The sequence below is a fragment of the Ctenopharyngodon idella genome, chromosome 12, assembly GCF_019924925.1.
Source record: "Ctenopharyngodon idella isolate HZGC_01 chromosome 12, HZGC01, whole genome shotgun sequence".
Taxonomy (NCBI): domain Eukaryota; kingdom Metazoa; phylum Chordata; class Actinopteri; order Cypriniformes; family Xenocyprididae; genus Ctenopharyngodon; species Ctenopharyngodon idella.
Window position 1 is genome coordinate 5,949,354 of NC_067231.1, and position 12,651 is coordinate 5,962,004.

General features: G+C 34.6%; 1 protein-coding gene across 4 annotated transcripts in view; it reads left to right on the plus strand.

Moving 5' to 3' along the window:
- Nucleotides 1–12,651, plus strand: part of phyhiplb (phytanoyl-CoA 2-hydroxylase interacting protein-like b) — a 36,509-nt gene that overhangs the window by 20,828 nt on the left and 3,030 nt on the right. For 2 of the 4 annotated variants that reach the window (XM_051915306.1, XM_051915310.1), the window contains exons 2-4: nt 8,867–9,063; nt 9,211–9,385; nt 10,337–10,472. In XM_051915306.1, coding sequence (XP_051771266.1) covers nt 8,867–9,063; nt 9,211–9,385; nt 10,337–10,472 — 508 coding nt within the window. Of the gene's footprint in view, nt 1–4,508; nt 4,690–8,866; nt 9,064–9,210; nt 9,386–10,336; nt 10,473–12,651 lie in introns of those variants that run through there. The other 2 variants (XM_051915311.1, XM_051915307.1) reach the window with 2 other exon arrangements.

Here is a 12,651-nt window from a genome sequence, read left to right on the forward strand (position 1 = left end):
ACTGAGTTTCTGTGCATGACTTTGTGTCCGGATCTTTGATGATGATTCTAGATGACAAGTTATTAGTGCTGCTTGAGTTGTCATTCACTAGTGCAAGCCTACGTGTAATTATATATCCTGTAAACATATACAGTACCAGTCAAATGTTTGGACACATTTGACTGAATTTGTTTCTTGAAAATCTTAAAAACCTTTTGGTATAACTATTTATGCTTAAATGCTTCATTTTTTTTATACAAATGTATATAGTGTATATAAGTAATGTATATAAATAATAATAATTCTATGTAATACTATTATTCTAAAATGTGTTAATAATATATTAATTTACTAATATTAATAAATATTATTTCTATGTAATATTATACTAATATTCAAATGAGTAATAATGAAGAATTAGAATTGTGTCTAAACTTTTGACTGGTACTGTATAGTATTTTAAGCCATCTGGGAGGTTTTGGCATGCTCAGAAAGATGTGGTGTAGTCACGGCTGTTTGTCCATTAAGCCTGAGATTACTCACTTTCCCCCCACAGAGAATCTAAATTGTGAACATTTTGGCATTTTGATCCTCTTAAGGCTTTTTAGGTGTAATTTGAGTTACAGCATGCCACACTGTGTCCTTGCATTAATTTTGTTGGATAAACGTCCTTGATGGCATTTTTAAATGCGACATTGCTTCTTGGTAAAATCTCATAACAAGGTTATGTCAGTGGTGGAATTATTTGTGACTGTATGGTGACCTTTTTATTTATCTCACAAAACATAATCTCACAAATAATATAATAATCTCACAAAAATTTATCTCACAAAATAGCAGATAATATTTTACCCACTTTAATAATAATAATAATTTTTTCATTACAGTAATGCAAAAAATGTTATCATAAGTTGTAAATTATTTACAGTACTGTTCAAGAGATTTTAAAGTTAAAGGAGTTAAAGAAAAGCCACATGTGACACTGGCAAATAAGAGGAACAAATTAGAATGAAAAGATATAGAATCTTTTTTTTATGAAGTTTAAAGGGATAGTTCACCCAAAAATGAAAAAGTTGTCATCACTTGATCACCCTCATGTTGTTAAAAATGAGTTTCTTTCTTCTGTTGAACACAAAAGAAGATATTTTAAAGAATGTTGATAATCAAACAGTTGACGGTTGCCATTGACTTTCATAGTAGGAATGGCTACCATGACAAACCAACATTCTTTAAAATATCTTCTTTTGTGTTCAACAGAAGAAAGAAAAGTTTGGAACAACATAGGGTTGAGTAAGTGATGGCAAAAGTTTAATTTTTGGGTGAACTATCCCTTTAAGGTATCAAGCTATTGAGGACCCTTTGATGAACAGAAAATTTGAGGAATACTTAAAATAGATTTATTTTTTTAAAGGTTTATTTTTGGCGTTTTTGCCTTTATTATGATAGGACAGTAAGTAGACAGGAAGCAAAGTGGGAAAGAGAGAAGAGGACGGGATCGGGAAAGGTCCGTGAGCCGGGATACAAACTCGGGTCACCCGGAGCGCAACGGCACTATATATGTTGGCGCGCTGCCCACGAGGCTATCAGCACCGACAGAAATACATTTTAAAATGTCATGTTAAATTTAATTTATCCCTTCTTTCAAAAACTTTCATAGTGATTCCAAACATTTGAAGTTTTTACATACCATGCTATAGTAGTGAGTTTTTTACTGTGAAATAATGAATACATTAATACATTATACAATTAAGATATTTTTGATGAAATCCAAGAGCCGTCTGACTCATCCATAGACAGCAATTTAACGACCACTTTCAAGGTCCAGAAAGGTACGGAGCCCCGCACATGACATGCAGGAAAAAAATTAAATCGCGCCCACGATTTACTAATTCATTCCCTCGATTTATAAATTATGTGCATGATTTATAAATCGAGGGAACGAAATAGTAAATCGTGTGGACGTTTTAGTAAATCGAGGGAACTAATTAGTAAATCGTGCGCACTATTTAGCCTACTATTTTTTTCCTGCATGTCATGTCCGGGGCTCTGTAGAAAGGTACTAAAGACATCGTTAAAATAGTCCACGTGACTGCAGTGGTTCAACCTTAATTTTATGAAGCAGCGAGAATACTTTTTGTGTGCGCTTTAACGTTAAGGTATAAAAATGTGGGCTATTCAAGTGTTCAAGTGTGCGGAGTGTGAAATCTGAATAGTTGCGCACTTACTTCATGACAGCTAACATGGAGGCGCCAGTGCGATCACTTGCACTTAAAATACTCCTTCATTTTTGATCATACAGATACAAGTAATACATCTTTTGAATCTGTGAAGAGTCTACTTTTTTGTGTGTGTGCATTCACAATAACAACAAAACATTGTGCCTTTGTAAAATAATGAAAGCAAACAGGGTGCACTTTCTGCCTGTTTCTCTCTGTGAACTTGAGTACGCCAAAAAAAAAAAGAAAAAAAAAAAAGAACCGAAACTCCATGTAAACTTGCCTCACAGACATGAAAAATATATCTATAGAAAGCGACATGTCTACTTTTAAATGAACCAATTCAAATGGAAAACAAATATTCTCAGGTTATGTAATCCTGTATGAAACATGCCTATAGGTGCATCCACTACTGCGGAGATGACGAGTCAGCATCGTCGACTTCATCACTGCAGACAAAAATACAGAAAACACTAGTTTATCAATGAATTATTAAAATGTTAAAGCATCAACTTCTGCCGGTGCGCCATGGCAAGCTTTAGTTATATTATTTTATTGCTGCTGCTGCAAGGCAAGTACAGGAACTTGCTACTGCTAATATATACGCCGATACGCTGCTGCGAGAAAGACATAGTGCTGCTGCACAAATAGCATAGCAATAGATGGAGCTGGGGAAGGTGGAGGGTTTTAGAGTGTGAGCAACAAGCTCATTGGCTGCAGGTGTGACATGAACCAATCAGCTTGTGCCAAGTAGTTAACTCTGTAATTATCATCAGCTTGCGTTAAGATCCATCAGCCTGCGGCATCTAGAGTTTCATGACAGAACTATGTGTGTATATATATATATATATATATATATACAGGGCTTGACATTAACACCCGCCAACCCACCAAATGCGGGTAGATTTCAGCTGTGGCGGGTAAGACAGCCACTCCCACTAGCCACTTTGGCGGGTTGAATATAATTTTAGCCTACAGCCTAATGAAAGGTAGCCAAGCTTGTCGTTGCACAAAATGACAATCCGATCACAATTCGTTATCAATTAACTTGCAGTTAGTGAAGGCGGGATAGCCAGGCGGAATAGCGCTGAATGACACACAACAGAAACGCTTTCTCGCATGCGCTCTCTCTCTCTGTCGCGCGCGCGATCAGATCTTCTTGTGCCTGAATAGTCAAATACACGCACACACAGATGTCAAAATGTCCATCGTCTGGAGTATCTCGCGTAAATACAGTGGGTTATGGCTCAAGTGGATGTAAACAGGTGGGTAAAAACTGGATATGTGTCAGTATATTACGTACATGCATTCAGCAGCCCAATTACAAACCTGTCTGTCATTAATGTTAATCAGAGTTTAGGCTATTTAATTTACTGTTGTACTTGTAATTTGCTTCTTTGTTCTTTTTACATAGCCTAACAGAAATAACTTATACAATTATAAAATGTATCATATTATGGTCATATTACCCACCCCTTGCCCACCAGTACATACCAGCTGATATACCATGTAGGCCTAGTCTTGATTTGGATGGTCAATCTGCATTTGAAAGTTTGAAAGGGTTTTAAATCTAGCTAATCAAATAAAATGACTCAAAATCAAGTAATTTTAGCATGCCAAAGTCAACTTTAATCATATAAAATGTAATTTTCCAACAGAAAAATTGTGGCCAGTGAAAATGCTGAGTGGCTAGTAACTTTGGAAAACCACTAGTCACAGTGGCTGGTGAGCAAAAAAGTTAATGTCAAGCCCTGTATATATGTATATAGTATATATAATATAATATTCTTTTGAATTCTGTGGTTAAATATGTCCCGGCATGTTTTGGTGAGAGTTTAGTGTGTTACTGAAAGTGAATGAATTTATTGTGTTAGCTGTGTGGGTGTGTAAGGAGAGCTGAGCTGCTCTACATTTAACATCTCACAGCTTCACTACTGGAAAATGAAAAAAACAATTGCCATAATTAAACTCAATAAATAGACTTCCTTATTCTCTTGTTTCTCAGACCCACTGGTTGTGAATTGGAAATACTTGTGTGTTACATATACAGTATAAGTATTTGTATTTGAAACACGAGTGTTACAAATACAAGTTTTTGCCTTTTCATTCTGTAGTTGAAAGTATCAAAGTGCTCCACAAGTAATTCTCAGTTGAGATAATACTGTACCAGTGAGACAGTAGCGGGTGTCAGAGCGCTCCTCCCTAACGTAGGCGATCTCTTGTTATCTTGAGTCTTTGTTCTAAGAATGCATAGTGCAGGCGAGAGATAAAACAAGAAATGATTCAGTACTGGGAGCTACACTGAGGGGCTGCCTATGAATCATTCATTCAGCAGCTCTCTGGTGGTTGAGAAGAGCTCGCTCATCCATAACGCTCCATCTGAAGAGACACAGGAGGACGTCTCCCTTATGGTGCTTCTCCAGCTCTGACTGAACTGCCTTCATCTCTCTTTCTACGCTGTGTGTTTGCACACCGGTTTTAGCTGACTGGGCAGGTAATGTGTCTGCGCACAGCTCCCACAGGCATTCGCTGTCTTTTTTTCGCTCTCTTTCTTTTAAGTTCATTCATTCATGCCTCTCTATAGAGCTAGAGTGAATGGACAGGGCCACCTTGGCGCCAGAGTTTAGGGTTAGTGTTTGAATAGCTAACCCTCCTCAATGTCTAGTTTACTGTACCAGACGAAGTTTTAAGGCAGAGTTTTAGGGCCTGTCTTTTTTTCAACAATTGGTCAATGAAAGAATGTCCTTAACATTCCAAAAATGATGAAAGTCAAATTTGGGAGGTCAAACATTGAGTATTATCGAGTATGTCGATTATAGAGGTTTGTAATTTTTTTACAACACTGTTACTGAATTTATAATTCATTGAAGTTGACATTGACAACCTTGTATTTCCATACAAACATAATTATTTGATAATTTTATCTTACAGTAACTGTGGTGACAAGGTTGAAGGTTGACCTTGCTGAATGCTGAAAACCAGAGTTTTTACCATGCTGTAGAAAGAGTTCAAATGATGTCACTTCCTGGGTGTCACAATTTTAAAGAATGTTAAAAAATTTTGTAATCAAGAAAAATCATGCAGTAACAGGGTTGAATGCAAAATGTGGGACTTATTTATTTATTTGATAATTTATTTATTAATATATTCATTAATAAGTTAATTTGATGTTAGGTATTAGTTTATCAAACAACTAATAATTCACACAACAAAAAACATGGTATTTGTGCCTAATGGTTTTAAAAATGTCATGGGACAACAAAGTGTATTGTTTTGAAAGAATGTGAAATTATTATTTTTTTTTATGGCAACATATGCTGTCAGGTGTGTTTTTTATGTGTTCATAGATTGGTAGAGAGATCATTTACAGGAAGATTTTTACTGCTTAAAACACAAATAACAGCATGTGAGAATGATGTTGATTTATTTATTTTATAATCACATATTTTTACCAGAAATATCTTTGTAAATTTGTCATTATAGGGTGTTAAAGTTATGAAATGTCAGATTTTTTTTTTTTCATACAAACAATTTCAAGTGAAATATGAAATCGATGTCCAGTATACTGAAAATTTGGAAAGAATATGTTAGATGGTCTGGGTAAATTAAATATTAAATACTTGTTAGTTTTATGTATACCATGTTTACTCTTGACATTGTAATGTAAAAAAAATAAAAAATACTAAGAAGGGTATTAAACATACATTATTAATTATTTTATTAAAGTTTTATTTGATTAAGTTGCTAGTTTGACATTTTACATGCAGTAAACAGTGAATCTGCTGTGCTTGCTTTTATCTTGCAACATGTCAGCATATATGAAATATGCACATTATATATATATATATATTATATAGAATATTGGTTTGCAGTTTATTTTACATTATGTGCACTCATGTGTACTTACAGCGTACTTAACTAGGAAACTACAAGGGTTAAGGTTAGGTTTAGTTATTACCCAGTTATAATTACTATAATAAGTATAGTATGTATATGCAGATCAGGACTATAAATTAAAGTGTTACAGAATATTGTAAAGTCTTTTTAAGACGCCCGAATTAACATGTTTTATGACATTGTTGGTAATTTTTCCCATCTGTGGACTGAAGAGGTAGAGACTGTAGTGATGTCATGCTAGTTTTCATTTAGGACTGCAGGCTGTTTTGCTAATTCGACCTTCTACAGGTCTCAATAATGACTGTTTTCTGAGCTGAAAGAGAAGTGCTTTGAGGTGGGCTTGATTGTCCAGTGTGTTGATTACATGATATAAAGCGACACATATGAAAAGATGGTGATTGCAATTTGTAGTCTGGAAGTCTACTAAATTTAAAAGCATGATGATTAAACAAATCATAACAACAAAAACTCCACAATTACTGATTAGTGAGGCTCATTACTTAATCCTAAGGACTAAGCGTCAGAGATCAGACTTTCAATTTTTATGACGTAAACATCCCTACATTGAAGGAGAGACTTGAGCAAAATGTAGACTTTGAATTGGCCTCTTTTCAATTTACCACCTAGCAACCACCCAGAATACACTAGCAACCACCTAGCAAAATCATGCCAACCACCCAGAATAAGTTGGGCTAACTCAAAAAATTTTAGGTAATCCGTTACATCAAATTTTTTGAGTTATGATGTTCCCAATTTTAAGTAAGCAGAACTATCAAGTTTTGAGTTTGTAGTACTCATGCATGTTAACTGCTCCTAACTTGAAGTACTGAGTTAGCTAACTCATGCATTTTGATAGCAATTAACATAAATACTTAGTTTATTAAATTTTTTATTTTGAGTTCTTGCAAATCAAATGAATTATTTACTTCACTATAAACCCTAAGAAAATTCAAAAAATGTCAACTTGCTAATTTGCTAACATGTTAACAACAGCATGGCATAGCACTTACTGAATGAGTACAGCAACTTAAAACATGTAACTTACCTGCTCTCATACCAAGCCGCATGCGCTACTTGTCACCATGATGGTAACTCTCCAAAAACCCACATTAACAGAAACTCTTCTAAATTAGCATAACAAAACATTAATCACTACTAAATCTCCCTTACCATTAATCTTGCACAAAAAAAAACATTATATAACACTTAATTTTAGCATTTACTCTCCCTTTCGAGTGCCATGGGCAAAGCATGCTGAGAAATAGAAAAAAGAAAACTTAAATTAGTCAAAATTAAAAGAAATTAGTTCATACATCTCAAAACTCAAAACAATGAAAAAGATCAGTTTACTTGAAATATGTCAGTGCTGTGAACTCAAAAGAAAAAGAAAGTCCTAAATACTCATAGCAATTAATATAACTGAACTAATTTGTTCAATTTAAGTTTGTCCTACTCAAACCAATTAAGTATTTTGAGCATTAGGGTTTACAGTGTACGAGTATTGCACAAGCAAGAACTTCCTTGCTCATCGGAATAGTTGAGCAAACGTTATTCCACACCTACTGAATTCCATTGCACTTCCATCAACTCTCATCATGGATGAAATGACCCAGTTGTCTAAAAAAGCCCTTAGCCGCTTTGCCCTGCGGCACATCCTGCAAGTCAATAGCGGCAGTGTTTGCTATTAGTACTTTGTGGTAAAGTTCAGTATTGACTTGGATAAAGGTCAGACAGGGAATGCCCTCATGAAAACATCTTAATGTTAACAATTTTGACCTTTGCTTTACATTAATCTGTAGTCACTGCTAGAATCACACATTTCATAAAAATGTATTCCAAATATTGAATCTCTTCGAGAAAGTTACAAGCACTGTTTTCTTCCCTGTGTCTACATGAACAACACCTGGCTACTTCCACTGTAAAAAAAAAAATCGTAATTTTAATAGTAAAAGACTGTAAAAATGCTACAGTAAAAACCTGCTAATTGGTTAACGGTAAGTTCCCTTACAATATACAGTGAAAAACTAATAGATCTAATGGGACATTTCATGTAATCTTACTGTAAAATACAGTTAAATGTACAGGTTTTGGTGTGAAAAAGACATAATTTATACATTGAAAAAACATAAATTGACATTCCCAGAATTCTCTGTGTGACACTTCACATTTAATTTTTTTAATCAGTTGTGTACATTAGGGTTTTATTCTACATCTTATGTTTTTAAATTAATGTTTATTGAATTATTTTAGAGTTGTGTGTGTTACCATGATGGTGTTTTGTATTTGGTTAATTTTGATTTGTTAAATGGCTTTCCCTTTACCACCTTTACCACATTAAAGTGGTTGTCAGTATACTATAAAGGTAAAAAATGATTTTAGTCAATTGGTATATTAACATTATTTCACTTAATAAAAAAAAAAAAAAAAAAAAAATATATATATATATATATATATTTTTTTTTTTTTTATTTATTTTTTTTTATATGTAAACTTAAGGTTAATCTGTAAATCTTAAAATATTGCTAGTTCTGGCAACCACAGATTCTGTTTTTTTGTTGTAAACTTCACAGATTTTTTATAGTGTAGCCAGAGGAAGGTGGTATCATTCTAGAGAGCATTTGACTGGACAGAAATTTGCACCCCTGAGTGCAAGATTAGTCACCAATTTTTTCATTTAAAATGTGTATAAATGCTGAACGACCATTTTCTCCACTTTCAGGTTGACAAAATAAGGCAAATATATAAATATCTATATGTCTCGTTGCGTCTCTCAGGAAATAAGTCCCTGGACAGTGGCATTGCCGAGATGGAGGAACTTCCTGTTCCCCAGAACATCAAAATCAGCAACATCACATGTGACTCCTTTAAGATCTGCTGGGACATGGACTCCAGGTCAAAGGAACGCATCACACACTACTTCATCGACCTCAACAAGAAAGAAAACAAGAATGCTAACAAGTTCAAACACAAGGTGTGTGTCTGCAGACACTCTATATTCACCTCTCCCTGATGTAGGCAAAAGCTGATCTTCAATAACATTGTCATGTACATGTGTTTGCAGAAAGAGAACTGCAAGAACATGACTGTCCCAATCTCATTCATTATCTGTCTTCTCTAGGACGTCCCTACTAAACTGGTAGCGAAAGCAGTTCCTCTGCCCATGACAGTCCGAGGACATTGGTTCCTGAGTCCACGCACAGAGTACACTGTGGCCGTTCAGACCGCGTCCAAACAGGGTGATGGGGACTATGCCGTGTCGGAGTGGAGTGAGATCATTGAATTCTGTACAGCTGGTGAGATGCACATTCATGCTATTTTAAAGCACGATTTCCCAAATGGGGGTTCATGAGTTGATAAAAGGCTAATAATGTAGCCACTGTAGCCAAACTCACGCTATTGGTTGAGCTGGAAAGAGACAATCAATGTTTAGATGGTGCCTGGGGGGCTCGATGTTTACATTTTTGGGGAGATAAACCCATGAATGGCGGACAAATATTAGTCAATGTACAATAAACTGGGTTAAAGGGATAGTTCACCCAAAAATGAAAATTATCCCATGATTTACTCACCCTCAAGTCATCCTAGGTGTGTATGACTATCTTTTTTCTGATGAACACAATCAGAGATGTATTTAAAAATATCCTTGCTCTTCCAAGGTTTATAATGGGAGTGAAAGGGGGTGTGTTTTGAAGCCCCAAAAATGCATTCATCCATCATAAAAAATAATCCATTCAGCTCCAGGGGGTTAATAAAGGCCTTCTGAAATGAAGCGATGGGTTTTTGTAAGAAATATATCCATATTTAAAACTTTATAAAGTAAAATTTTGCGGTTTAAAGTAAAAAGATTTGCGGTGGAAGAGTAACCTCTGACCCAACGCATGACGTAATGAACGTGGAAGTGCAGCGGATAGAGCAAAACAAAACACCAGTCACGAATTAGAAGTCTAAAATGAGAAATTTTAAAGAGAAATGTCTGAGGATTTCGATATAAGAGATCAATATATCTCCGATTGTGTTCGTCTGAAAGAAGATGGCTTGAGGGTGAGTAAATCATGGGATAATTTTCATTTTTTTGGTGAACTATCCCTTTAAGAGAATGTATTTTAACATTCAAAAATCTTAAATACTTTACCTTTAAAGTATTGTTGATATGGCCTCCATAAACCTATTTAGGCTGTTATTGGATCATATTGACTCTGTCCAATACATTTTATCAATGTATTTATTTTTTTTTGTACCTACAGATTATTCCACTGTTCATCTCACGCAGTTGCTGGAGAAAGCTGAGGTCATCGCCGGCAGAATGCTGCGGTTCTCAGTCTTTTATCGAAACCAGCACAAGGAGTACTTTGACCATGCAAGGTGTGTGCTTCTACAGGGGTAACAACACTAAATTATTATTTCTTTCCGAACCTCCATGACTTCCTTTCTTCTGTAGAACAAAAAAGGTAAAAGTCTGAAGAACATCCTGGCTGCTCTTTTCCATAAAATGAAAGTTTGAAAAGACAAAAAAAGCATCATAAAAGAAGGCTCAAAATCATATGATAGCTTTGTTTTAAAATTACATGAAATTTATGTTGTTATTGATTGAAAATTTTCCCCTCCACCATATCTTTCAAACATGACACTATAAAATGTGCTGCTTCAGGTTTGATGTCAAAGATGTATGATCATGAGAAATTTGAGAAAAAATGGCATTTGGCATCATTGGTATCAGACCAGTCCCCATTTACTTAAGGGGGCCAGGATATTCTTCAAAATGACCCTTTGTGTTCCATGAAAGAAATGACGACAACATTTTTTCATTTCATATGCATATTCATTTTCACCATATTAGAAAATTCCAAAATCCTGAAAGGGTTTTTATTAAAATGTTTGACGTTCTCTCTATATGAATCATCTTTCTTTCTATCTTTGAATGTTCTTTTATGTAACCCCAGTGATTTGATTGACTTCTGTACTAATCTAATACTGTCCTGTATAGTATAATTTGATGAAAATAGCCATTACATCAGTCTTTATAACAGAAAACTCTATTTGTTCTGTTGAATTTGATGCATCTAAGGTGAAATAAATCTATAATGAGCTTTTCCAAGAATAAAGTGAATTAGATTTTAGATGTAAGAGGCACCTAATTAAATCCTTCTGAAAAGGCTCATTACAGTCAAAAGTAGTAAAAGGGAAGGCATTCATTTCCCTTCAGAAATCTTTTTTTTTATATATATAGCTCTAGTTCTGAATGTATCACTTCAGCTTACTTCAGTGAGACATACAGTATTCATTGGCTTGCTTTATGCAAGTCATTAAATCCAATTTCACATGAGTGAGTGAAAGTCTATCAATGCTGTGCTTGCCCCATGCAAAATTCACTTAATTAGATATCTGGATTTTAAGTGATGCGTTTCCAATAGGGGTTCAACCTGTTTATTTCACTTCAGCTCTATTTGCCACACTGACAATAAAGATCAGGTCTAAACCCTGAGGTGATAATAGGGAGGAAAAATCTCTTTGATCAGACTGAGAAGTAATCAGAAGACAGTTAAATGATATTTTACACAGAAGGCTGGTTGTTATGGAAGCCTGTTTCTGCCACAGAATAAAAAACTAAAAAAGGTAATCATGACTTTTTATCTCACAATTCTGACTTCATTTCTTGCTATTTTGAGTTTATATCTCACAATTTTAAGTCACCATCTCGTAATTCTGGCTTTTTTTTGCGATAAGATCGCAACTTGGAATGGTGAGAATGAAAGTCAGAACTTGTAAAAAAAAAAAAAAAAAAATCTAAATTGTGAGACAAAAACTTGCAATTCTAAGAACTTTTTTTGCAAAATAATTGCAAGAAATAAATGCGGAATTGTGATAAATAAAGTCAGAATTTTATGTTTTAAACTTGTGAGAAATAAAGTCAGAATTAAGAAAATAAGCCACTTTACCTTTTTTTTCCACTTTATCTTTCATGTTGTCATCATTTACTTATAACGTTCCATAACGTAAAACTTTAACATTCCTAACGTTCCAAACGTGTATGATTTTTTATTTATTTTTTTTAAAGAGGAGAACAAAAGGAGATGTTTAGCTTAATGTTCACGCTGCTCTTTTTGCATATAATAAAAGTGAATGGCAACTGGGGCTGTCAAGGATTACATCATAACAATACCATGAAAGTGGTGCATTAGATGTTCTCTTTTTCAAGTCTTCTAAAGCCAAATGATATATTTGCTATCAACTTTCCAGCTTTGCCTGATTTCATTTTAAAGAATTAGCAGTAATGCATTCTCCATCTACAACAGGTTACTTATTTGGAGGTTAAGGTGTGGTCACATTAGCAAAATTCCACGGCCAAATAAGGTTCATTTTCTATTGTCAGTGTAGCGATGAATCCACATGACCAACTTGAACCTGTTGCGAAATCTTTGTGGGGAAATCTTTCACCCTCACGTGAAATTCCCAGTAGTGTGTATTCCTATTGAAATGACTGCATTTTGTAAGCGAAAATTCGCTGAACCACATTAAATGTGACTGCACTGTAAGTCACTGGCAGTAAAATTAAGTGCAC